The sequence below is a fragment of the Mesoplodon bidens genome (genome assembly GCF_964165515.1).
Source record: "Mesoplodon bidens genome assembly, chromosome: 3".
In the NCBI taxonomy this organism is placed as follows: Eukaryota; Metazoa; Chordata; class Mammalia; order Artiodactyla; family Ziphiidae; genus Mesoplodon; species Mesoplodon bidens.
The window spans coordinates 150,347,352-150,374,042 of NC_138178.1; the positions used below are offsets into that span (position 1 = coordinate 150,347,352).

General features: G+C 49.1%; 2 protein-coding genes across 6 annotated transcripts; one reads left to right on the plus strand and one right to left on the minus strand.

The window, feature by feature from the left end:
* Window positions 1–4,816: 4,816 nt before the first annotated feature.
* ABCD4 (ATP binding cassette subfamily D member 4) lies at window positions 4,817–19,155 on the minus strand. 5 transcript variants are annotated; one of them, XM_081229310.1, is made up of 19 exons: window positions 19,004–19,155; window positions 16,512–16,630; window positions 16,227–16,354; window positions 14,918–15,057; window positions 13,685–13,801; window positions 13,206–13,331; window positions 12,485–12,535; window positions 10,836–10,930; window positions 10,479–10,600; window positions 10,279–10,370; window positions 9,977–10,066; window positions 7,991–8,199; window positions 7,762–7,853; window positions 7,274–7,310; window positions 6,839–6,888; window positions 6,341–6,393; window positions 5,943–6,019; window positions 5,191–5,306; window positions 4,817–5,027 (listed from the first exon to the last, which is right to left on the minus strand). In XM_081229310.1, exons 1-19 carry the CDS (start codon window positions 19,039–19,041, stop codon window positions 4,959–4,961), a joined length of 1,821 nt encoding a protein of 606 aa, XP_081085436.1. In that variant the 5' UTR covers window positions 19,042–19,155; the 3' UTR covers window positions 4,817–4,958. The 5 variants fall into 5 exon arrangements, with proteins under 5 accessions (XP_081085436.1, XP_081085437.1, XP_081085440.1 ...); XM_081229311.1 differs by lacking the exons at window positions 13,206–13,331; window positions 13,685–13,801; XM_081229314.1 differs by lacking the exons at window positions 16,227–16,354; window positions 16,512–16,630 and having other exon boundaries at window positions 19,004–19,134.
* Window positions 19,156–23,967: 4,812 nt separating this feature from the next.
* Window positions 23,968–24,693, plus strand: LOC308614456 (DNA-directed RNA polymerases I, II, and III subunit RPABC4-like). Its single transcript, XM_081228907.1, has one exon. The coding sequence runs from the start codon at window positions 24,014–24,016 to the stop codon at window positions 24,197–24,199; it is 186 nt and encodes a 61-aa protein (XP_081085033.1). The 5' UTR covers window positions 23,968–24,013; the 3' UTR covers window positions 24,200–24,693.
* The last annotated feature ends 1,998 nt before the right edge of the window (window positions 24,694–26,691 follow it).

Below are 26,691 nucleotides of genomic sequence, written 5' to 3' on the forward strand. Positions count from 1 at the left end.
AACTGAGTATGATGTAGGGTTTTTATTTTTTTTTTGCGGTACGCTGGCCTCTCATTGCTGTGGCCTCTCCCGTTGCGGAGCACAGGCTCCGGACACGTAGGCCTAGTAGCCATGGCTCACAGGCCCAGCCGCTCCGCAGCATGTGGGATCCTCCCGGACCGGGGCATGAACCCGTGTCGCCTGCATCGGCAGGAGGACTCTCAAGCACTGCGCCACCAGGGAAGCCCTGATGTAGGATTTTTTTATATGTCTTTTATCATGTTTAGAAAATTCCCTTTCCTTCTAGTCTGTTTATTGAGTGCTTTTATCATAAAAGGGGGTTGGATTTTATCAAATACTTTTTCTGCACCAAAAGAGGTGATCATGTGGCTTCTCCCCTTCATTCTACTGTGGTGTTTTATGTTGATTTTCATATGAACTACCCTTGCATTCCTGGGCTAAATCTCACTCGATCATGATGTATAATGCTTTCTATATACTGCTGGATTCTGTCCACTAGTATTTTGTTGAGAATCTTTACATCTATATATTCATAAAGGGTATTTGTCTTCAGTTTTCTTGTAAAGTCTTTATATGGCTTTGGTGCAGGGCCATGATGACCTAATAGAATGAGTTAGGAAGTGTTCCCTCTGCTTCTATTTTCTGGAATATTTTGAGAAGGATTGATACGAAACATTCTTTAAATGTTTCGTAGAATTCACTAGTGAAGCCACCTGGCCCTCAGATTATTGGGGAGGGAGGGAGGATTATTGGCTGGGAGGTTTTTTATCACTGATTCAATCACTTGTTATAGATCTATTCAGATTTTGTTTCTCCTTGAGTCAGTCTTGGTAGTTTGTGCTCTTCCAGGAATGCATGGGAACAAGGCTCTCAGAAAGACCAGCTTGGCCCATCTCTGATGACAGAGGTCAATGGGCTTGAGGAGAGGGATGGGAGTGCAGCCTCGCAGGCCCAGTATTTTGGACTTTAATGTAGGGCACAGCTAATTTGCACTTTTAAGGTCCCTCAGGCTGCTTTGTGGAGGATGTGGGGCGTTGGGAGAAGCAGCAGGGAGACCAGGGACGAGGCTGCTACAGTTTTCCGGGGGGACTTGGTGGTGGCCTCAGGGGAGGGCAGAGGTGGACTTCAGTTATATTTTGGAAGCAGAATCCATGGGATGTAGTGATGGATTGGATATGGGGAAGGAGGTCCGGAGGGTCTCAGGTCTCTAGCCTGAGCTCAGGGTGGACAGTGGAAGTGTCATTCCCTGAGATGGGCAAGATGAATGCAGCAGGTGGGGGCGGGTCAGAGGCTGAGGAGTTCTGTTTTGAACTTGAGATTCCTAAGCAAGTCATTTCAGGTCCTGGAGCTCAGACTCTTCAACTGAGGTAAAAAGGAAAGAAAAGGAAGCATCTTCCTCGCAGGGTTCTTAAGAGAATGTGGCAGGAGCTGGGCTTCCCTTAAGCATGCAAGCTCTGCACAAATCTCTCAGCCAGTTCAAGACTGAGACTTGCCTTTGTTTCCCGCTTCACTCCCTTGCGGGCTGGCAGTTCTGGGCCTGGGGTCAGGGTCTGATAGCATGTTAGGTAAAAGTCTCTGCCCTGTCTTTGGACTTTCCCAGGGAAACCTCCCCCAGAGGCATCTGACCCTCAGAACCCTTAACTACTTACAGATGGGCAAATCCACTGGCCAGTTGTCCAGCCTCACCCTGCCAGCGGCTTGAGGACAGTGTTCCCCAGCACATGTCCCCTGCCTGATGCCTGTCCACACTTCACCCTACTTCCTGGTAGGACAGTCTCTGGAGCTCCCCAGTCCAGGGCTCCCTTTCAGCTGGTTTGTTCTCCAGGCACCAGTTCTCCTGACAACTCCCTGTGCCTCAGGGGGTTCCTTTCTGGCCCAGGGTTTAGCCCAGGGCCACCCATCATTCTGACACCTAGACAGGATGCCAGAAGGAAATAGCACCAACAAGACAATGTTTCTGGAAAGGCAGTCTTTACAGAGGGCAGCTGGCATTGCTCTTCTCTGGCTTCCTGGGAGACTGTCCTGGGTGCAGAACACAGAGCACAGTTCCCTGTGGGCTGTGGCAGAACAGAGACTAGTTTGTTATTCTCCACCCCAAAATGACCGGGGTGGTACACAAGGTGATACGGTAGGTAAGCGGACACTTGATGGAGACAACAAAAGGTTGCTTTTCTGCCCCGTCCCATGGCTCCAGGACTCCTCAGAAGAGTGATGAGAGGGATATAAGGATAACATTTCTATGTCTGTGTAGATTCCTGGGAAGCAGAATGAGACTTAAGTTTGGGAAATTATTTGCCTGGCTTATTTTAAAACATTTAAAATAAACATTTTGGTCCTTGTCATACACTGAGGACACATAACCTGACTTCTCCTCATGCAGGTTTGTATCAATTCATCTAAAACTCTCAAGTAGCCACCATCTCTGAGATGAATGATGGATAAGGGTACAGTCTGCCTCTAAGAACGGCCTTCTCTTGGCAGTTTCTGCAAGGGAGGGCGCTGAGTATTTGAGTATTAAGAACAGAAACAGCACTGGGAACATGTTTGAGGCCGAGGAAATAGCAAGTGCAAAGACTCTGAGTTAGGAACAGACTTGGTCTCTATAATAATCCGCTAGCAGCAGCACTTGTGGAAAAGGCTTAGGAGTTGAAGGAGCTTGTGAGGATGAAGCAAGTCAGTGAGGCAACGCTATCACCAGAAAGGCTGAGGGGAGCTTCAGCTATATTGATGGAAGTACAGAAATTAAACCAGAGAGGGAGTCTTTCCACACCTGAACCCCACAATTTAAAACATGCCCAAGGGTGGGAGTCAGGGGGATCCTGAGGGAGACACGTTTCCCCTTGGCCTAAGGAAGAGCTCTCCTCAGAGGGGTCTGAGGATGGATGGCCCCCAATGCTAGAGGTGTCTGAACAGAGGCCAGAAGAGCACTTAGCAGGATATGGTTGGGAGATTCAAGTATGGGAAGGCTCCTGAAGCAGATGCCGACCTTGACAGTCCCTTTCAGCCCCATGAGAAGGGCTGCCACGGGCCTTCCTGATGCTGACATCCTGTAGGTCCCTAAGGAGGCTTCACCGGAGACTGGACACACCATCAGACCTGGTCAGATGCCCACCCCAGAGTTCTCTCAGCTCGGCACCTGGACACACTGCTTTAGCACCAGTATGGGGCAGAGCTGAGAATAGGCTTGAGGCCTCCATGCCAGCCACGCCATGGAGGGAGGGGGTTAGACATGTTACCCAGGGCGACATCTCCCCAAGTCTGGAGCTCCACCCTGCATCTGGGATCATTTTCAGTGGTATCAACAGGCATTAAATAACCTCGTCTTAGAGAGAGAGAAAATCACTTCCCTTGCGGTTCCCATTCCATTTCCCCAAATCTATTAAGATTCTCAGTTGGGTGCTAGTATGTCTAACTCCTCTGTAACATCCCTAACCTCCCTTTGTACAGAGAGCAAGCCTCAGGTGTAGAGTCTTTGCAGGTGCAGTACAGAGCTGCCATTCGTAACACTATTTGTATTAATTTTTACAGTTACTTTCTATTTATATCAAGTGTAAACTTTCCTTTAAAAATGCATTTAGGGGGCTTCTCTGGTGGCGCAGTGGTTAAGAATCTGCCTGCCAATGCAGGGGACATGGGCTCGAGCCCTGGTCCGGGAAGATCCCACATACAACGGAGCACTAAGCCCGTGAGCCACAACTACTGAAGCCCGCGTACCTAGAGCCCGTGCTGCGCAACAAGAGAAGCCACTGCAATGAGAAGCCCGTGCACCACAACGAAGAGTAGCCCCTGATCACCACAACTAGAGGAAGCTCGCGCACAGCAACGAAGACCCAACGCAGCCAAAAATAAATAAATTAATAAATTTTTATTTTAAAAAATGCATTTAAGAAATGAATTAACTTAAAAACATTACGGGATTTATTTTCATCTGGGTTAAGAAAAACAGAAGGGCCCTCGAGGTTAGTGGCTGAAGGACAACTGGCAATGGGTAAGTGGGAGATGCCAGTGAAGTGAAGAACCAACGGGCAGAAGGTTCCAGCACAGTGGAGAGTGCTGCTCCCACCCCCCAGGCTCTCAAAGACAAGCCTGGAGAGTCAATTAAAAAGATTATTTCGGGGCTTCCCTGGTGGCGCAGTGGTTGAGAGTCCACCTGCCGATGCAGGGGACACGGGTTCATGCCCTGGTCCGGGAAGATGCCACATGCTGCGGAGCAGCTGGGCCCGTGAGCCATGGCCGCTGAGCCTGCGCGTCCAGAGCCTGTGCTCCGCGATGGGAGAGGCCACACAGTGAGAGGCCCGCATACCACAAAAAAAAAAAAAGGTTATCTTAGGGACTTCCTTGGCAGTCCAGTGGTTAAGACTCCATGCTTTCACTGCAGGGGGCACGGGTTTGATCCCTGGTTGGGGAACTAAGATCTCACATCCTGCATTGATCCTGCATCCCGCATGGAGGGGCCAAAAAAAAAAAAAAAAAAAAAGATCATCTTATGATGATGAAGAAAGAAAAAAGGGGAAAGTTGCAAGTTTAAAAACATGTTTATCTTTTCTTTTTAAAAAAGTTATAAAATTTAAATAGTTGATTAAAGTTAAAAATCTACTGTTGCAAAATTGATGTATTCTAAAAGATTTCTGGATCACTTGACTCCAAGTCCAATACACTCTCCATTTTGACCCTGCATTTCTTATAGATCCCACACTTTCAGGTTTTCTTTAGAAAACACGATCTGAGGTTTTACGTTAAGTAATCAGCACTTCAAGTGTACGAAGCTCTGGCTGAGGCAGGAGGCACCCTGGCAGGATGAGGGCCACACGTGGGCTGGGTCCACTGCTGCTGGTGCTCCCCACACGGGACCTGTGAGGCACACCTGGAGCTCCTTCCTTGCCCCATCAGCCCTCCTGGTCTCTCCTGGGGACTCGACCTCCTGGGCTCGGCTCTCCTGCCGGTGGCCAGCCTTGGCTTCATTCCACTTTGATTCTGGTCAGCTCCCACCTTCCTTCTCCACAGAGTTTCAGAACCAAGGAGTGAAACTACAAGAGACCACCACCACGCGGAGATCAGGCTGCCCTGGCTGTGATAGATCCCCTGCCCTCTCTGCCATCCCCACTCTCCATTGTGAGGGGGCTCTGGCCCCGGCCAGGCCCAGCCTTGGCATTCTTTCTCCTCCTCAGGCCATCCTGCGGGCACGGGTACCTTCTCAAGGCTGCGCCGATGGCCCACGCTGACGAACGTCATGCCCAGCTGCTGGCCGATGCGGTACAGCTCGCTCTCCACCTCCTCGGTCAGGGCACTGGTGGCTTCATCAAGCACTGAGGACAGGACCCAGTGGGAAGAGATGAAGTCCTGCCCCACCTCTGCTGCTCCTCCAACCCACACCCACCTCCGCTGGGACCTGGTGGGAGGCTGAAAGCTGTTACAGGGACCCTGCCTTAGGGAGAGCATGGGCCAGAGGAGTGGAGAGCTAGGCTCCATCTGGGAAGCCTTCTGCCAGCTGCAGGACAAAACCCCTCAGCTTCCTACCCTATTCCTAATCCACCAGCCACTGCCTAGGACCACTCAATCCAGGGAATCCTAGTTCCCCCAAGGATGTCAGTCCTTAGAAAAGTTCACGCCTCTGCCAGGCACAGCAGAGGGAGGCCCATTCGCTGATGGCAGGGCCTGACGACCGTAACGTCAGAAGCCCCCTCAAGGCTGGCTCCAGCTGCTGCACTGGCACAAAGGTTAAGAACTGGCAGCTTAACATATACCTGAGGATGCCAAGCACCTGCTGCCTCATGGGCAGAGCCCTGCCATCCTCTCCTGCAGGGACAGAGATGCCTGGCCAGGCACAGGTGTGCTCTCCTACCCATACCAATGCCTCTCCAGGTGCACACGAACACACGCTGCTATACCTGTGAGCGCAAACGTTACCTGGCTAGCACGTGTACCTACAGGGCGAACCTCACCTGCGTACTTCGGCTGCAGGTAGAAGAGCCGGGCAAAGGAGAGCCTCTGCATCTCTCCTGGGGACAGAACATCATACCTGAGAAAGGGGAACGAGAGAGGCCCACTGGAGGAAGGAGGCTATAGCCTGGCTTCTGCACAGAATGGTCTGGGCAGGAAGAGGCTCTCAGCGCAGAGAGGCTGCCCCAGGACGGATGGATGTCAGCCCCCTTTCCACCACAGCCCCGCTGCCTACACAAGGCGAGGCCAAAATTCTGTACCACGGACATGAACCAGGTCCCCAGCAGCCCAGCAAACCCCTAGAATTTGGGGTCAGAAGTCACTTGATCCCTTGCCCAGGCTTCTGGGACCCACTGTCTTTGGGGGAGCTGGCTCTGGAGCACCCCAACCTCCTCCTTACCAGTTCCAATCGACCTGCTGGTCCAGACCCTCTGTCCTTGCCACCAAGCTGGACTGTAACACACCCAGAGGGAAAGATGTCCATGAAAGGGCCCATCCCTGCTTCCTGCCGTCCTGAGGACCTCCTCAGGCCCACCACACACACCCGAGATACAGCTACCCCTGGTCGCGTACCAAGGTGGGGCTGGGGGAGCAGTCTGCCCTAGGCAGAGAGGAGCAGTCCGTCAGCCACACTGTTTAGACTTGCTGGAACGTGGTGACCAGAAAAAGCAGGCTGATGTAGTCTTATTACTGTTTTAAAATTTGCTACAGAGTGGATGCTGCTTGTTGCCCGTACCTGGCCAACAGCTCCCACTGCCGATTTATACACCCATCGCCCTGCCCCAGGCTCAGACTTCCAGTCCTGGGGCAGGGACGGTAGGGCCAGCTCCGCTGGGCCAGCACCTGTGGTCAGTGCCACCAGGTGGGCTTGGGCCTCAGGGTCCCTGCCCTCACTCACCAGGCCTGCCAACTCCAGGAACCTCATGATCCTCTCATCATCAGCAGAACCTGCAAAACACAGAAGCCTTCAAGAAGTCAGCTCCTCTGGGTAGCCAGAATAGATGGGGCACATCATGGCCGGGGGCCCCAGAATGTGGGCCAAGGCTCTGAAGCGACAGGTTACAGCACTTCATAAACACGGGAAGGACCCAGTGAAGGAAGTAATCCCTTCCTTTCCTCCAGTGGTGGCTCTCCTCCGGAGGGGGAGACAGAACAAGATGAGGTCAGGGTACAGACCCCCAAATAGTAAACAGTCAAAGGAGGAGGTGGAGGGGACCCCACCTGAAACCAGCAGCCTGGCTGGGGCCTCTTCCAAAAGGTACAGGTGAGGCCACAGTCAGGCAGAAAAGAGACGGTGGGATGGGAGGTTGTGTCCTCAAGAGGCTCAGCTCACCTGAGTCCGGGTAGATCTCCTTCAAGGGATATATCACCTGATAAAAGCAAAACCACATGGGCCTAGGGCAAGGGCCAAGGACAGGTGGGGCTGCACACAGCTATCCTCCCTCAGAAACAGCCCCAGGAACTGCCAGAGGCCAGGCTCCTCTCCACCCGAGGAGAGCAAGGAGTCCTGGCTGAGGGTCCGGTGGGAGAGGCGGCGCTGGCAGACAGCAGGGCAGGGCCCCCAGAATCCAAGCTGGTGTTCGACAAACACATGTGATATTTGGCTTACGGCCTCCACAGGTTAACCTGCCCCCAGAAGTTGCTCTGAGTACATGGCCTAATCCATAGAAGTGAATAAAAAGTCCTTAGAGCCAGGGAGTTCCTGGGCTTGGTTCATTTTATACCCCACCTGCTGTCCCATAGCTCTCCAGGGCTGAGACCTGTCCCACCACCAGGGTCCAGGGTGGGGGCAAGGGGTGGGAGGAGTGGGCCCCGGCTAACCTGCTCCCGAAGGGTCCCGTCAGTGAAGAATGGCTTTTGTGGCAGGAACAGCACCCCGTGGGGTCCAAAGTCCGTCAGCATCTGCACTGTGCCTACAGAAAGCACCATTTTAAGATCTCCCAGAAAGGTAATTGCCCCACACTCTGCTTTCCCAACAAGAGGCTTGATTCTTACACACATACCCCCCACAGGCCAAGGCTGGCTCAGAGCAGGGAAGGCTGGCTCTCACCCCATGTGCTCGCCCAGAGGCCACCCAGAACCCGGAGCAAGGAGGTCTTGCCGGTGCCTGTGTTGCCTGTGATAAGCAAGCTCTGCCCCTCAGAGATCTTCAGGCTCAGATCCTTGATTAAGGGTTTGTTAGAGGAGGGGGCGGAGATGCAGACCCGCTCGAGGAGAAAAGCTGTATCTGTTCGCTCTGTTGCTGGCCATCCTGGGTCCCTAGGGTGCAAGAAGGGAAGAGATGTTGGGAAGATAAGCGGTGTCAGTATTGCTGGGGGCAGGGGGGTAGTTCTTTCTCCTTGGGGGCATCACCTCTGGACTGGAGGGTTGCCATGGGCTGAACTGTGGCCTCAAAACTCATATGCTGAAGCCCCAACGCCTAGTACCTCAGAAGGTAACTGCATTTGGAGACAGGGTCTTTAAAGAGGTGATTACATTAAAATGAGGCCTTTAGGCCCCAATCCAGTATGACTGGTGTCCTTTTAAGAAGAGGGAGAGACACCAGGGGTGCACAAGCATAGAGAAAAGGCCATGTAAGGACACTGTGAGAAAGCGGCCATCTGCAAGCCAAGGAGCAAGGCCTCAGGAGAAATCAACCCTGCTGACACCTTGATCTTGGACTTCTAACCTGTAGAACTATGAGAAAATAAACTTCTGTTCTTTAAGCTACCCAGTTTATGGTACTCTGTCATGGCAGCCCTAGCAAACTGATAGAGATGGACTGGGCACCTGCTCTGCGGCACGCTGGGCAAAGTCCTGCCCATGACTGATCTTTATCAGTCTTATCAGCCATGAACCACAGCTATTATCCCCACGGGGCAGATGAGGAAACTGAGTCAGGTGGCTGAATAACCTGCTCAGGGGCACAGAGCCGCATCTGTCCAATTCTAATGTTGGTGGCATTACATGCATTTTCATGGCATCACCGTGTGGCTGATGGTAAGAATGGGAGCGGAAATACTAACACAGTTTTGGAGTTTCTGGCTCTCCACGGATGCCCATCTCCCCCACAGAAGAGCATCTCCAGTTCCCGACAGTCCCTGCACCACCAGCGCCGCCCCCCCCACAACCACCTCTGGGCTCAGAGCTGCATGAAGCTTTAATTCTGAACAGAGGCAACGGTTAAGGCATTAGCTCCTAAGAAGACAGTTGAGTGCAGACCCTGAAATTCAGCCTGTTTCCATTTTTGAAAGCTTACGCTGTGGCCTCCGTCCAAGCACGTTCTATGAACTATGATATCTAATCCCCACAACAACCCTAAGACGAAGGTTCCATTAACGTTTTTTTTTTTTTTTTTTTTTTTTGGCGGTATGCGGGCCTCTCACTGTTGTGGCCTCTCCCGTCGCAGAGCACAGGCTCCGGACGCGCAGGCTCAGCGGCCATGGCTCACGGGCCCAGCCACTCCGCGGCATGTGGGATCTTCCCGGACCGGGGCACGAACCCGTGTCCCCTGCATCGGCAGGCGGACTCTCAACCACTGCGCCACCAGGGAAGCCCCATGTCTTCTTTATAGAGACGAAGAAACTGAGACACAGAACAGTTAAGTAGTTTGCTCAAGAAAAGTGAGGACACGAACAAATCCTTGATGCACAGAAAGGTCAGAAACATCACGGAGCCTGCAAAGACACAGGAATAAAGACACCTCTGGGCCTGAGCGGGGACAAAGAATAGACATGCCCCAAGGAAGGGGACTGGCGGCAGGGCTCAGCTAGGAGGAGGGAATAAAGGAAGAGGAGGGATCCAATTCAGACTTTTGTTAACTCAGGCCCAGGCAGACTGTACTTTGTTTCCATCAGCTGGGGGATGGTGTAAATAAACACAGATGCCAGAACAGCAACATTGATGGTGAACATTTACAACGTGCCTGGCGTAAGACAGAGCTTTCCTCATTTGCTCCGCCTAACTCTGCTGCCCGGCTGGGAACGGGCTGGGCTCCAGGGTGCTTCCAGCGCCTGCATTCTCCACCACCGAGCTGCACCGCCAGCCCAGCGCTCACCTGGCCAAGTCCCACTCACTCTCGTCCAGGATCTCCCCATCCCGTGACTTCAGGGTCATGTCCAGCAGGGTCTCCTGAAGTTCCCCGATCCTGGGCAAGAAGTGAAAACCTGAGGAGGGTCTAGGAGCCCAGGTGAAGGCGTTACTCCTTTTTCTCTCTCATGCCCACTAGTATATGGTGAGCTTTTCTGCTCCTTTTTTCATTCTGCTACTTCTCCGAGGTACACGCTTTGCTCAGGACCTAGAGGGGCCGGACGCAGCCTCACCTGTGGGCGTGCCTAGAGGGGCCGGACGCAGCCTCACCTGTGTGTGTATCCTGCCACATCGGAGAGTGTGGTGGAGAGGTCAATGAGCCGGGTGAAGCAGCTGATGAGGTACATGCACACAAAGGCGTTCTGGACAGGACAGAGGGCAATGAGCGGGGGCCTTGACTCCAAGGCCCTGGGTGCTGGGCCAAAGGGCAGGGGGGATGGTATGAGGGGGTCCCCAGAAGGGATTCTCACCTTGCTGACCAGGGTGCTGAGCTCTGTGGGGCTCAGGTCTCCGTAGACGCCGCTGAAAATGGGGATCGAGATCACGACGTAACTCAGGATGCTGCCCAGATAGTCAAACATGTTGACGCCGACTGCAGAAGACAGAAAGACCTAGGGTGAAAGACCTGGGAAGCAATCCTGCGCTCCAAGGGGAAGGGGAAGCCAAGCAGGGTCAAGCTGTTCTGGGGATCCTCACTCTCCTGAGGTCACTCATGGCAAAGGCAAACTGATCAGTGCAGAGAGGGAGGAAGGAGTTGTGGGGAGGGAAGCAGACTCCCCCCACCCCGACCACGGTGGTTCCTGCCTCCCGGGGCTCCCTGCACCTACTGTACAGCCAGAGCTCCTTGGACATCAGCTCCCTCTGGGTCTGAAGGAGTCTCTGCAGCCTGCGGTCTGTCCTCATGTGCTCCACGTGCCCAGCTCTGATGAGAAAGGCCGGGATGTCCATGGGGCCTGGAGAGCCTGAGCCCCCCTCCTCACACTCCCCTTTAGGGACCAAGCCCACCCAAGTGATCTTCCCCTCAGACCCTTTCGGCCACTAGCAGCCAGCCATTGCTTCATTCATTCAACACGGTATTGTCTGCGGAAAGACCATGAACTCTAGACTGGGCAGACCGGATTCAAATCCTGGCTCTGGCCAGTTACTAGCCGGGTAACACTGACAGGTTATTAAGCTGCTGAGTCTCAGTTTGCTCATCTATAACATGGAGCTTATAATACCTATGTAATAGGCTAGAGTGAGAATTTCTGAATGTAAAGGGCCAAGCACACGAGGGGCTCCCAATAAAAAGAGCGGCTATTATTAAACAAATATACACGCAGCAGTCACTAGGTGGCAGGCTTGGCGCTAGTGAGCCAGCGAAACAGTTTTAGACAAAAGAGCCCCTGTCCTCGAGGAGCTCCCTCCAGTTGGGGGGGGGGGGCAGGCAGATGCGCTGCATTCTTCACCTGGAACATGGACAGTGTTACGTAAGCCGTGTGTCTTCAGGGCTATGGAAGCAAATAGGCGTGACCCCTAAGGGAGTCTGGAAAGGCGCCCAGGAGGAGGTGACTTGGAGCTTCAAGGATGGGCAGAAATTCTCCAGGCAGAAAGGGTGGGGGAGGACAGAGGAAACGTTGCAGATTTTGCAGGAAGGACAGAGAGGCTGCGGGAAAGCACACTTGGAGCTCCAAGAATCAACCTGCTTTCCCCAGGGCCCAAAGCTTCATGAGCAGTGGCTGCAGAATCCAAAAAAAACTTAGCGCAGGCCCAGCCCTACCTGGTCCCCGCGACCAGCCCCACTCATAGATCCCTGGTATCCTTGGTGCCCCCAAGTGGTGGCAGCTACAAACTGCAGCAGAGACGGACAGAAGAGCAAAGTCCCAGGGCTATTAGATTCAGGTGATCCAAGGAGTAACTTCTCCTTAAACACAAACCTCTGGGCACTTACTGTCAATACAAATACTGAATCCAGAGTCCTCATAGGAGGCAGAGTGCAGGGACCTACTCTGGCCCCGGGGGAAGGAATGGGATTTCACAATGCTGCTGTCAGGAGACCACTTTGCTCCACTAGGACAGTGTCTTGTGGCGAGCAGGTCTTCTGACCTGAGAGGCTCCATTCCCTCCCATGCTACAGAGACAAAGGATCAGCCTTGGACGTCAGGCACTGGCAGAAAGCCATTTTACAGACAGAAAAGCAGAGGCAGAGGCAATGCCTTACAGGCATCAGTAAGATGATGAAGCATTCACTCATTTCATTCTTAGAACAAATGTAGCCCCCATGCTAGGCCACGAAAAGAACCAGTTTCAGAAGCAAATCCATGGACCTAAGGATGAGGCAGACGAGGACAGTGAGAGGTAAGGGGAGAGGGTCACAGCCAAGTGTGAGGAAGCCTGGCCCCTGGCCTTGGTGATGGTGGGAGCGTTGTTTCCTTCTCCACCATCTCCACTATCAGCTCTGACAAGGCAGAAGGGGAACTATCCCCACTAGACTCACCTGAAAAAAGCAGCAGGCTCAGCATTCACCCGGATCTGCATGTGCTTGAACCTGGGAAGACCAAAGGCAAATGTGTGCTGACAGTGGACAAGACTGGCCCGTCTCCTTTCAGAGTCCTGGATCAAGAAAACCTCCAGGCAAAGAGGAGCCTGGCTCCACTCCAAGACTGTGGCTGCCTCAGCCCGAGCCTTCCCTGGACTGTCACAGGGTGGGAAATTCCAGGCCTGGGAGGGATGGCAGGAGACCTGCAGCCACGGCAGCCACTTGCCTCTCCAAAGAGGACAGGTGCAGGCCTGCCACGGCTCCTCTTCTTCCCAGGGCCGGGTCTGAAGGAGGAGGCCAAGAAGCACAGTAGGGGCTGGACCCATCGGCTGACCAGAATAAGGGTGTTTGGAACAGAAGCATGTGAGAAGGCCAAGGGATGATGATGATGATGATGATAATGATAATGATGATGATGATGATGATGATGATGATGGCCAACCAGTCACCGTTCTCAGTGCTTCTCATATAGGATCTCATTAATCCTCCTTACAATTCTGTCAGTACCATCCCCATTTTAGAGATGGGAAAACTGAAGTTTAGAGAGGTTAAAGACCCCGCCCAAGACCATACGGCTAGTGACTGGCCTAACTGGGATTTAAACTTAGGCAGCCTTGCTCCAGATCCCATTCCTTAACCATTACGCCTGGTCCAGAAACCTCAAGCAAGGGAGACACACCTGAAATCCCCCTCCAGCTTCTCCTGCTGCACCAGCTTTGCCACAATGGGACCCATCAACATTTTGTTCACCACGGTTCCCAGAATGAAATACCCAAAGATGCTCACAGGCCCGAGCCAGCCGGTGCTGAAAGGCAGAGAGAGAGAGGGTGTGGGGAGTGACATATCCCCACAGGCCTCTGCTCTGACTCCTGCCCCGTTGGGCAGCCCCTGCCCCATCTCAGAGCCCTGTGCGGCTTCTGCTCCTGTGCGGGGGCATCTGGTACCTTGACACTGACACACCACAGGGCCATAGGGAGGGCAGGGGCCCAAGCATGCAAGACAGGGAGACTTCCTGGGGTGCAGGTGGGAGGGAGGGAAGACCAGCCTCTCGTGGACCCTGACCAGGGAGAGCTGACTCCTGCCCAATGTGAGGGAGGGACTCTGGGGAATCACCAGGCAGGGGAGGAGGAAGGGCTCCGGCAGGAGGAGAGCCTTCACCTCTGGAAGCACTGATAGGTGTAGTAGACGAGGGTGAAGGGGGAGATGATCAGCTTGCTGGCCATGCTGCTGAGCTGCCGGCAGAACCGCTCCACGTCCTGGCTGATGCGCTGGTCCCTGGAGCCAACGACACACAGTGACTAGGCCCAGGGAGCTGGGCTTGAGGGTTGCGAGAGCTAAGGCAGTTCCAGGTTACCTCTTATTCTGACCTTGCCTTTCAGTGCTGTCAGCAAAGACCCTGAGGGAAGGTGGACCCAGACAAGGGCTGGTTTCCTAGAGGCAACGAGACCCTTAGGACTTTCGAACAGGGCTCTGAAGAGTTGCTTCCTATGGTGGCTCCGTCTACCCCTCGGAAAAAATGGCGACTGAAAGGTCCAGCACACGAGGGTCCTGAGCCAGCTCTGAGCAGAGCCAGAGAAAAAGCCCGAGGGTAGAGGATCCGCGTTTCCGGATGATCAGGAAAGCTACCTCACTTACCTCACTCCTCCCAACCTCTCTCTCACGAGCCTGAGCCTGCCCCCATGTTAGCTATCTGGCTGTGGAAGTTGTGTACAGGTTGAGCCATAGAGAAGAGGCCTAGAAGAGGAGGTTAAGGAGCAGCAGCGGCCTCCCAAGAGTCTTTGCTGCAAAGCTCCACTTGAGCTGAGGAGAGGTTACGTCAGGCAACAAAGTGCTTGGGACGGTGCAGGGCGGGGAGGGGATGAGGGTGAAGAGAGACCCACGTGTCCCAGCCCACCACCAAGGCCACAACGACTCCTATTCCCAGTGAGACGTGAGCTTCGGCAAGTCACTTGCATTCTCTGGGCTTCAGTTGCCTCACGTGTAAGGGAACCTGGGGCTTAGTGAACCTAAGAGAGGTGATAGAATGGTGACTGGAATCCCAGACTGAGTCCTAGACAGCAGTAGTTTTTTACTGCTGAAAACTGAGCGCTGCTCTTCTAGCTTTTTCTACCAAGGACACTGTCTTCAGAGGGTGCCTTATCTGGAAGCCCAGGATATGAAGTGGACAAAAGGGAGCTGCTCTTGGCCTCTTCCTTTTAGCTCCCTGTCCTCAGCTCTGCAGACTCTCTGGGGTCCTCTGCAGGGCACCCTTCGCCCTGGGCTCTGGGCAGCACCATTTGCAGATAACGGTGGATGACCTCACGGGGTCTGCCGCAGGGGGTCTCCAGGGCTGTGTGAGCCCAGGTGGACGAACCACGCAGAGGGTAGCAAGGACTGAGAGGGGGCGCCTACGGGTTATCGATGTCATCCCGCAGCACGTTGAGGGTGTAGTACACGCGGCCCCGGAAGTAGAGGCGGTGGAGGTGCTCGGTGAGGTCCTTCCTCCAGCTCACATACAGCAGGTTGCAGGTGAACTGGTCAAAGCTCTTCAGCTGTGCAGCGGGGGAGACAAGGGGAAGGGAGAGATGCAAGACTCTTTCTACCAAGTCTCGGCTCCAAGCTCAGGCTGGCGGAAAGCCTCTGCTGACCAGTCCCAGCCCATTCGGCTGTCCACTCAGCACTTGAGCCTGTTAGAGCGTCAAGTCACGGGGTTCATCCCTTCCTCATTCACTCATGTGTTTACTGACTGCACCAAATATTGAAGGGCTTACCAAAGGCAAGGCCTTCTAGCCTCCTCTACAGCGTATTGTCTTACATCTCCAGAGCACATGAGCTTCTGGAGATTGGGAACAATATCTTCTATTCCACTTATGTTCTTACTTTTCTGTCCCCCAAAACTTGGAACAGGGCCTGAATACATAGGTGCTTACTGACTGAAGACCCACCAAAAGTGCCAAAGTGTGATGAGAAGTGGCTTCCCCAAGAAAACAGGTAGTGCAGCCTGACAGAGAGCATTAAGCTTGAGTCCTAAAAGAGCCCTGACTCTCATCATTCCGTTTATGGAGCCCCTGTACGCTAAGCACGAGGGAAGTAACAATGAGCTCACAGTCTAGTGAGGACACAGACAATCACAAGGGTGTAAGGATTGTCAGAGCAGAGCTGAACTCAAAGCTTCAGTAGTCGAAGGGGCAGATTTTGGTGGAGGAAACATGAAGGACAAGTTGAGGACTTGAAGGAGGTGACAACGGAGGAATCGTGAAAAGTGAGCAGGTGTTAAGCAGTGAACAAGGGGGGGGGGAAGGAGGCCATTTTGCAAGAAAGCAGCAGGCGCAAAGGCTGGGAGATATGACAAGTGCCAGGCTCAGGGACAACCTCAGCACCCCCAGAGGACAGCAGCAGCTCTGGCTGCTGAGCCCAGTTTTCACGTGCTCTGAGCTCCCTGAAGCAAGAGTTCTGGGAATGGAAGGGACAAGGATCATCTCCACCAAACGCTGGATTAAACCAGAATCCTGTGGCCAAGCCCCAGGAGCTTGAAACACTCTGGGAATTGGTCCCATGTGGGCCAACAGCAAGATCAATGCCCTGCCTAGAGTTCCCAGAAGAGGGAGGGAACACACACCCACAGCTTGGTTCCTGCTTCCTGGTGGCTAAGTCCCACTGGGCGCTGGAGAGGCATCACACTAGACTGGAGAGGAAGAGAGACACAGGGAGAAGACCTTACCACGGAGTTGAGGACGATGAGCACAACAGCCAGGAACGTCAGGGTCTTAAACCCATTTAAATCTTTGTTTCCTAGGACCCCGAAGTACTGACTGGGAATCAAGCCAACCCGGTAGATCACCAGTTGTTCTGGGGGGAAGGAGAGGAGTCAGGAATCAGTGATGAGGGGTGAGAAAAGACAGAGGGAGGCTTCCTCTTGAGTCCTTGCCTCATCAACACCCCACAGAAGGAAAAGACCTCCAACCAGGGCTGCCCTCCCCCCACCGGCCTGGGCTCATTCACTCACCCAGTAGGGCCACACACAAAAGGGTCAGGAACATCAAGGCGTTCTGTGATGACCAAGAGGGAAACAAAACCTTCTGTATCTGCAGGAACCGCTGGAAAAATTGCAGATCTAACCTGGGCCTGAAGAAGAGAAGCAGGAGAAGCAAAGTCCTAAAAGGACAATGGAGCCTTAGAGAGCAGTTACCAAGCTTATCTACAGCTGTTGGTGGGCAGGGCGCAGGCCATGCAGAAAGAATGGTTTACGAATGCTGAAGATGGTAGGAGGGAAACAGACCAGGGGATAAAAAGGAATTTAAGTTGATAAATGCTATGAAAGCTTATTTACCAAAAACCTATAGCTAAATTAATAAAGAAACTTTAGCCACATCCTCTTTTTTGGTCACAAACAAGACAAGGAAACCCACTACATCAAGGATTTTAAGCTCCTGGCTAAAGCAATAAAGAAAAAAAAGAAATGAGGTAAAAGGAATGAAAGAAGAGGTTAAACTGTCATTATTTTCAGAGGATGTGATCATTTACGTAGGAAACACAGCAAAGCAACAGACAAAATGTCAGTGGGACTTCCCTGGTGGTCCAGTGGCTAAGACTCCACACTCCCAATGCTGGGGGCCTGGGTCCGATCCCTGGTCGGGGAACTAGATGCCACAGGCATGCCGCAACTAAAGATCCCGCACGCTGCAATAAGGATCCCGCACACAGCAATGAAGATCCTGCATGCCTCAACTAAGACCCAGCACAGCCAAAATAAATATTTTTTTTAAAATAGACAAAACGTTAGAAATAAAAGGAGTCCAGCAATGTTGCTAGATACAGGGTTAACACATGAGTATCAATAACCAACAATAACCAACTAGGAAATATAAAGAAAATAAGATGTCATTTACAGAAGTACAGAAAAACCATAAAATATCCAGGAATTAACTTTAAAAAAGAATGTATAAGACATTTTGGAGGAAAAACCGAAAGCTCTATTATAGGATGTGAAAGAAGACTTAAATAGAAAGACTTCATTTCTAATAGAAGTCTGTAACTGCAGTGCAATACCAGTCAAAACCAGGAGTTCTTTAAGGAACTGTATATGGAAATATAAAGGTCCATGAATTAGTCAGGACAACTGTGAGGAACAGGAAAGGAGGAGGAAGAAACCCACCTAAAGCATCAGGTTATTAAGACATATCATATTACAGGGTTGGAGTAATAACAAAGTGTGGTATGAATACAGGAACAAAAAGACCATGGAACGGAAAGACCAAAAAGAAAAAAATTCACCTATGTTTACCTGGGCACATATAGAGATTATATCACAAGAAAGGGCATATTAAACACACATTATATGCCAAGCCCATACTACGTGCCCAGTACTGTTCTACACATTTTATGTGTATTAATTCATTTAATAATCACAACCCTAAAGATGAGGAACTGAGGCTAAAAAGGTTAAGTAACTTGCCTTGTCACCCACCTGGTAAGTGGCAGCCTTAGGGTTTGAACACAGGCAGCCTGGCTCTGTGCTCTTAACTATGCTGTACAGCTTCTCTAATTTTTAATTATTAATTAATCTGTCATTAATTGAAGAAGGTAGAGAAAAATTTAGGTCATTACCTCAAACTATGTATAAAAATAAACTTTAAAAACTCCAAATGGATTAAAAATCTAACTGTGAAAAGTAACATTACTTAGTTAATAGAATATAGAAATATCTTAATGAAAATATAATGGAAGGTATTTCTCAAATAAGACCCCCAAATCACAAACTATAAAGCAGGAAAACTAACAGATTTAACTTAGAATTAAGTAGTTTTGTTCAACATAGTGCCACAGATTAAAAGACTTGGAGAAGTTACTTGCAGAGTGGAAAATAAACGAGGTAATAAAATCTAGTCCATGTAAGTAATGACTGCATCAGGAAGACAGGAAATCCATAGAAAGTGGGAAAAGGATATAAATAAGGGGAAACCCAAATGCTTAACAGAGGAAAATTAACACAATGGGACACCACCTTACACTAATCAGGTCGATAAACAGAAAACCAAACAATACCAAACACTGGGCGGCGGGGTGGGGTGTCGGTCGTTAAGAAGCAGCAGGAACCTTTACGCAATGCTGTTGAGAAGTTGGGTGTGACCATTCCAGAGAACAAATTTAGCAGAATTAAGTGACCTAGCATCCTACCCGGGGATGGATAGCCCAAAGAAGATCACCCATATCCACAAAGGAGGCAAGTGGTGCTTAAAAGCTGGAAGCAATCTAAGTGTCCGTCACTAGGGTAATGTATACGTAAACTGGGGTCTAACGCACTTAGGTAGCACCATGCAGCACTCAGAAGTGCAAACTAGATTATTATACCATGGATGATCTCAAAAACACCATGTTGAGTAAAAAGTTAAAAAAAAAAATCACAGTATGTTATGAGGGCGGAAGGTGCTCCTTCCCCACACAGCCCCGAGTAGGACGTCCCGAGGCCCGGTCCTCCTCCCCAGCCGCCGTACTCACCGGGTGCCAGCCCGGGGCGCGGGCCCCCGGACCGCCATGACCCGGGATCCGACCGACGCCGGAGCCCGGTAGCCCCCGGGTCCGCTCAGGGTCAAGTCCGAAGAACTCGCTGCCGCGGAAGAGGGGAGGGGCCCCGGCACCCGGCTACCACAGAGACGTGCAGATAGAGAGGAAGGCGCAGGGAGACGCAGCCGCTCCCGGAAGCGACCGACTTCTCGAAAAGAACCACAGTGCTGAGTCTGTTGACCCGGCGCCTAGAGCGCCCCCTCCTGGATATGGGAAGTTTCCCCTTTGGCAAGAAGTAGCCGAGAATGTGACTGAAGTATTTTACAAGTATTTTAAGCTCTGAATATAGATGTTTCATACATTCTCCCAAAGAAGCCAGAGTGATCTTTTAACAACATGTCAGGCTTCCAATTTCAGTTAGAATAAAATCCAAACGTTTCCATGGCACAAGTGATCCAGCCCTCTCCCCTTGGTCTTCATTGAACAGGCCCCTCTATTTTGGCCTCAGGGTCTTTGCCTGGATCAGTCTTCTCCCTAGCCTAGAGCTTTTAGTGGCTGGCACATTCTCATCATTAGTTCAAATGTCAGCTGCTCACCCTACCTAGACTATGCTGTCCTTGCCCCATCATTCACTGTTGCATTATACTTTTATTTTCTTCATAATATTTATCACTGTCTGAAATCATCTTGTTTCGTTGCTTATTGTTTGTCTTCCTTTATAGGAATAAATTTCATTGAGCAGGGACTCTGTCTTGCTCATTGTTGTATTCCCAACATCAAACACTGCTAGTACATAGTAAGTGCTTAGTAAACATGTTAAATGTTGAATGAATGAAATGCTTATCAAGTGACTGATCACAAGCAGCATGATCTCACAGGGCCCTAAATTTGAACCTGGATGTACCTTTCCACCTTCTTTCAATCCTTATTAAGTGTCAACTATATTCCAAACATTCAACAAGATACATGTATCACCTGTCTTCTTGGAGTTGCCAGTCTAGCTGGGAAGGCCAACCAGTTGACAGTTTTGGTTGTCTTTATGAAGCACTATGACAAACTGCTCTACAGCAGGGTTTCTCAACCTTGGCACTACTGACTTTTTGGGCCTGATCATTCTTTCTTTGGCGAGTGGAGAGTCTGTCCTGTGTATGGTAGGAGGTTGAGCCGTATCCCTGACATCTACCCACTAGATTCCAGCAGCACGACCCCAGATCCAGTTGTGCCAACCAAAAATGTCTCCAGACATTGCCAAATGTCCCTTGGTGGGTGGGGGTGGGGAGGAGCAAAATCCTTGCCTTGTCCCAGCCCCCAGCACTGAAAACCACTGTCGCAGAGCCATAGAGAGGGTCATCCGACTCAGGATGGGGAAAAGGAGAGAGAAGATAACTGAGTGATTCCTCGACATGGCAAGAGCTTAACTATCCCCAAGTGTGATTTCCTAAGTATGTCTTTGTTACTTTGAAAATCAAACAAATAAACACATCAGGATACAATTTCGGAAAAATTAAATAAGGCAACAAGAGTATCAAGGCGAGCAACCTCACCTTGCTAGGGAAAACCAGGTTTGTAGCTCTTGTTTCCTTTCACCCTCAATAGTGTTCTGCTTTGGGGTTTGTCCCAGGGCTCTTCATGCTGTATATTACTTTAAACTTTACAAAATGCTATATATATCATATTGTTCATTAATATTTCAGTTTATATTTCTAAATTATCTTTTGAATAATTTCCAACACTTTAATCCTGAAGTGGAGTAGTGGGAAACCTAATGAAACACCTAAAATTAAAAAAAAAAAAAAATTCTTGGGACTTCCCTGGCGGTCCAGTGGTTAAGAGTTTGCCTTCCAGTGCAGGGGGTGCGGGTTTGATCCCTGGTTGGAGAGCTAAGATTCCCTATGTCTCGCGGCCAAAAAACCAAAACATAAAACAGAAACAATATTGTAACAAATTCAATAAAGACTTTAAAAATGGTCCACATCAAAAAAATCTTTTAAAAATTTTCTTAATATCAAATATCGTGTTAAAATTTCCAGTTGTAACTCTGATAGATTTTTTTTTTACTTAAAAAAAAAATCAGGATCTAAATAAGGTCCACGCATTGCAGTCAATAAATATGTCTTTTGAGATGCTTTTAATCTATAGGTTCCTCCTCCATCACCTTAGATTAACCACTGTCATCTCTCTCCTGTCTTGCAAAAACCTCCTAATTGGTTTTCCCACTTGAATTCTTGCTACTGGTCTAATGCAGTTCCTACACAACAGCCAGGGATACTGCAAAAATCAGATCAATACCTAGCTTAAAACTCTTCAGTGGTACCAAAGGCTCTAGTGCCCTCGCTCCACCAACCACAACCTTTTTAGGCGCCGGGAAACAACCTAATGCCCTCCACTCTTCTGTTCATCTCTACTCTTCCTTCATCTCCAGTGTAATGTCCCTTCCCCAGAAAGCCCTCTCCTGACCACTTTCTCTAAAGAAGGACTCTATTATTCCTTCCCATAGCACCCCATATTTTCTCCTCATGGCACTTATCGAAGCTTGTTATTATATTTTCATTTTGTGTGCTTACTTTATGAATGCCTCTCTCTCCACAGACTATCAGCTGCATGAGGGCAGGGACCATGTCCACTGTATTCACCATTGTCCAGGAGCACTTAGTAAGGGCACAATAAATATTTGTTGAACAAAGATGAACAAGACAATTCCTAACCTCACAAAACACACAGGCCATTGCCTCTGCTCATACTGTTTAATACTAGGACTGAAATTCCCCTTTTCCAGCTACCAGACTTGGGGCTACTTCCTCTGTCATACAAAGACAAAGAAAAAAAAAAGGAAAGTAATTTGATAATAACTATCAAGCTTTAGATGATGCCATAGTTTCACTTCCAGGTCTTCTCTTATAAATATATTTACACAAGAGCGCAAAGGTTAATCACGAGGGTGTTTCTGCAGTGTGGTAGGTAGGTAATAGCAAAACCCTAGAAACAACCAGAATTTCTATCAAAGGAGGAAAGGGTAAAATAGTATGACACAATCACTTTATGGAATACACTTTGCATCCCTTAACAAGAATGAGAGAGGCTGCATGGCCATAGTGGTTCAGAGTATGGGCTTCAGAGCCAGATTGCATGGGTTCAAATCCCTGCTCTACCACTTAATATCTGTGTGACCTTGGGCAAGTTGCCTCAGTTTTCTTATCAGGGAGCTGTGGGAAGTATCTAAACAGCACCTGGCAATGATCAGGGCAAAATGGTGTACTATATAGTAGCATGGGAGAAATGCCTATGTTGTATCGTTTCACTCATTTTTAATTAACTAGTTTAATGGAAAAATTTAAAAACACATGATAAAAAAATTCACACAGGATCATTAGGCCTATAGTGAAAAATAAGTGTGTCTCCTGCTCCAGAGACAACTACAGTTCACAGTTTCTTAGGAATCTTTACAAAAATGTTTCATGTAAATGCAAACTTATATCTGTGATTATTTTTCACATACACACACATAGACACACAAACACACAGCCTTACCTATTCCTTTTAAACACTCTGCCTTGAAGCTTGCTTTTTAGATCTTATAGTATATCTTGGAGATACTTCCATATCACACAGACCCACCTCATTTTTCCCCACTGCATAGTACTCCACTGTATAGAGAAACTTTTTTTTTTTTAATTTCTTGGCCGCACAGCATGAGGCATCTTAGCTCCCCAGCCAGGGACCAAACTGGTGGCCCCTGCAGTGGAAGTGAAGAGTCTTAACCACTGGACCACCAGGGAAGTCCCTAGAGAAACTATCCAGTTCCCTATTGCTGGACATTTTAGTGATTTATAGTTGCTTGCTATTACATAGAATGTTGAAATGAATATCCTTGGATATAGCCAAAATATGATTAATTTTAAAAGATGGCATACTCCATATTTTATTTGAAAAAAAGCATATTTGTGTGTGCATGAGCATATACCTATTTAAAATGATTAGAATCTGTAGGAATTAGGAATGCAAGGAATGGAGAGAGCAAAAGACAGTTTGAACAAAAGAGCCTGTGTGTTTAAATGGTTTTTTTTTTGTTGTTTTTTTAAATGTGACCTGCACCGTAAAACCTTCCCAGAGGTTGTCTCTTAATAAGAAAAAATTACTTCATCTTCTGACCCTCCCAGCTCCTGGCTCACACCTCAGTAATAGACAGAGTTCTTCCTTCTCATCTCTCCTGCTAGCCTGCCAGTCATCTTCATGTCCTGTAATACTCAGCCCAGTGCCTGGCACGTAGGTGTTCACTAAACAGTTCCGGAATGAATGAAGCTACTCCTCTGACTCCAGTTTGCCTGCATATAAAATTAGGATGGTAAAGTGGACCCACAACTCATGGCCGTCATGGGAAATTATTGAGCAACGTGAATGCTCTTGAAAAAGATGAAACAGTGTGTAAAAATACTCAAGAATAGCCACTGAATCTGAAACTTATCCTATGGGCTGACCAGGTCAAAACACCTGCAGTGCAGCTGGTTCGAAGGCTCATGGCAGCTTCCCCACAAGACCAGCCTGTTAAATTTATTTTCTGACAAAAGAAGGACAGAGCAGGAGGGGTCGAGTTGTTAGCCAAGCAGAGCCCTGCTGTCAGGTCTTCTAGATCTGAGATCATCTGGGCCTGTTCCACTCCAGATGTAGATCATTTTGGAAAGATTCGCCCCCTGAGCTGTGCGTCTGTTAAAAAGTTTAAGTTTTCATATTAGAAATCACCCAAGGGTTGATTTGATTTCACCCAAGGACAATTCCTTGATTGTAGAGTAATCTTAGAGGAGTGAGGAGCTGAGGCTGACGAAAATAATTCATTCAACTTTCAATAAATGTTTACTGAGCACCTACTCTCTATGTGCCAGGCATTGTTCTAGGTGCTAGTGATACAGCAGTTTCAAAACAAAAAGTCGAGCCAGCGCTGGAAGTTGGCTGCCGTACAGCGGTGAGGCGGAATCTGTTCGGAAAAGAAGAGAAGTTTCTCCGTGTTACATGGGGACAACCATGGACACCCAGAAGGACGTTCAACCCCCGAAGCAGCCAATGATATATATCTGTGGAGAATGTCACACAGAAAATGAAATAAAATCAAGGGATCCAATCCGTTGCAGAGAATGTGGATACAGAATAATGTACAAGAAAAGGACTAAAAGGTTGGTGGTTTTTGATGCTCGATGAAAGATGAAATTCAGAGGAATGTCTTCATTTGGATTTGGATTTGCTATTAATGTTGTCGTATAGCTTTTGATTAGTGTACTTTATGAATACAACTATATACAAATGATTTCGTTTTAAAAACCATATTGTACTTAGGTATCAAGAGCTTATATAAAGATATTTTTGTTCAGTTACATGGTTTGTAATTTAATTTTATCGTATATGTAATCTGACACACAATGAAGGTTAAAAGTGCTTCCCCAAACTACACTTTAATCAAAACCTAGAATCATCTGGGGCCCTTGTTAAAAATGAGGTTTGCTAGGGCCCTTTAAAGGTCTGATTAAGTAAGTTCCTAGGAAACCACTGTTTTACATCACCAATTGTTTGTAAACTCTCCAGCCTCATTTTGTATAGAGTATACCAATGCACTTACTGTCAGTGTGCATACCTCATTTTGAGTTATAATTTATTTGTTAACTTGGCATAGGCCTTTCTGTATTTGTATATAATGCTTGACTGTTTTTTAAATCTTCGGCAAGGGAAAAGAAACTTTAATGGTTGCTTTATCTAAGGCAAAATCAACCCCAAGTAAAGTGGATGAAGCAGACTATTAAGGCAGGTGCAGTTTCCCAGGTGTAATCATTCATTAAGGTAAAAAACTCTGCTTTCAGGATATAGAAAAAATAGGAGTTGGTTTACACTAAATTGGATGAACGTTTAAAGCTTTTGCCTTGATCTTAGGCATATGGATGCTCAGATACTCCATCTGTTCCAGGATTCGATTAGATATATTTCAACTTTGTTAATAGTTTTGTGTGTCTCGCACATTCAAAGTATTAACTGTGCAACTGTGCCGTTTAAAAAAGAAAACAGGGCTTCCCTGGTGGCGCAGTGGTTGAGAGTCCGCCTGCCGATGCAGGGGACACGGGTTCGTGCCCCGGTCTGGGAAGATCCCACATGCCGCAGAGCGGCTAGGCCCGTGAGCCATGGCCGCTGAGCCTGTGCGTCCGGAGCCTGTGCTCCGCAAGGGGAGAGGCCACAACAGTGAGAGGCCCGCCTACCGCAAAAAAAAAAAAAAAAAAACAGTAAAAAAGAAAACAAAGCGTTGTTTCTACTACCATCCTCAAATATTAAGTTCTGTAAATTTATTATGTGCTATACAAAGTACTACCATACTCAAGATTTTTAAAGAGTGCTTCCTTGGTCCAGGTTTTCCTGGACTGTGGCTTTCATAATTTTGTAATTCTGCCATGTTCCTTCTTGAGCTTGTCCTTTTTGTACAAGAGTCCCAATAAATATCTCTTTATGACAGCCTCCTAAACCACACACACAAAAAAAAGTCCCTGCCTTCAAGACCTTAAGCAGATACAAGGACTTGCCTGGTGGTCCAGTGGTTAAGACTTCACCTTCCAGTGCAGGGGGTACGGGTTCCATCCCTGGTCGGGGAGCTCAGATCCCACATGCCTCACAGCCAAAAAACCAAAACATAAAAAAAACCAGAAGCAATATTGTAACAAATTCCATAAAGACTTTAAAAATGGTCCACATCAAAAAATCTTTAAAAACAAAAGAAGACCTTAAGAAGATACATATAATAAACCAAAAAAATGATATGAAATGTAAATCATAATGTTAAGAAAACTATAGCAGGTGTCCCAGGTTAAATCCTTTGCGATGCACACCCTGAGATGTTTAGCACCTCAGTGGCGAGAGAGAATGTTCTAGGATCACATGTGTGGAAGGGTGGGGAAGGAAGCAGGATTGAGCACAGGGGGAAATCAGGCTGAGAGGTGGCTCGGATGACAGCCTCAGCAGACTCCATGGGGAGCTCCAGAGCTAAAATGGCCCATCTAAGTTGTCTCCTTTCTGCTTAGCCCCACTCAGTTCTTAGACGCGGGCTGCCTAGGGAAGGTCATGACCTTGGGCAAGTCCGCTCTGTGGCTGAGGCAATCCCTGAAGGGGCTGACAGCTGAAGGCTGTCTGCTTACTACACTCCGAGCAGCTGGGGTGACAATCTTTCCTCAAGGAAGGAACTCCGGGCTGCACATCTCTGTGTCCGTCACACAGGCTGCGGGGAGAGAGAGGGATCGGGGTGGCAGTGCCCCTTGGGAGAGAGTGATCAAGGAAGGTCTCTCTGGTTGGGTTTAAACAGCAACCCTGAGTAAAATGAGGGAAGGAGCCACGTAGATTCTGAGGGACCTGGAATGCAAGTAGGGAAACCAGTTAAGAGGCAATTCTGGTATTTCAGGTAAGAGGTAGTAATTGTTGAGATTACAGAGTAAAAACTGTAGAGAAGTGTTTCCCAGCCAGGGTGATTTTGCCCCACCCTCTCCACCCAGCACTACCCAGGCCAGGGACTTTTGGCAATATCTGGAGATATTTTTGGTTGTCACCACCAGGGATATGCTCCTGGCACTACTGGGTAAGGCTAGGGGTGTTGGTAAGCATCCTACAATAATGCACAGGACAGCTCCCCAGAGCAAAGAATTACCTGTTCCAAAATGTCCAAA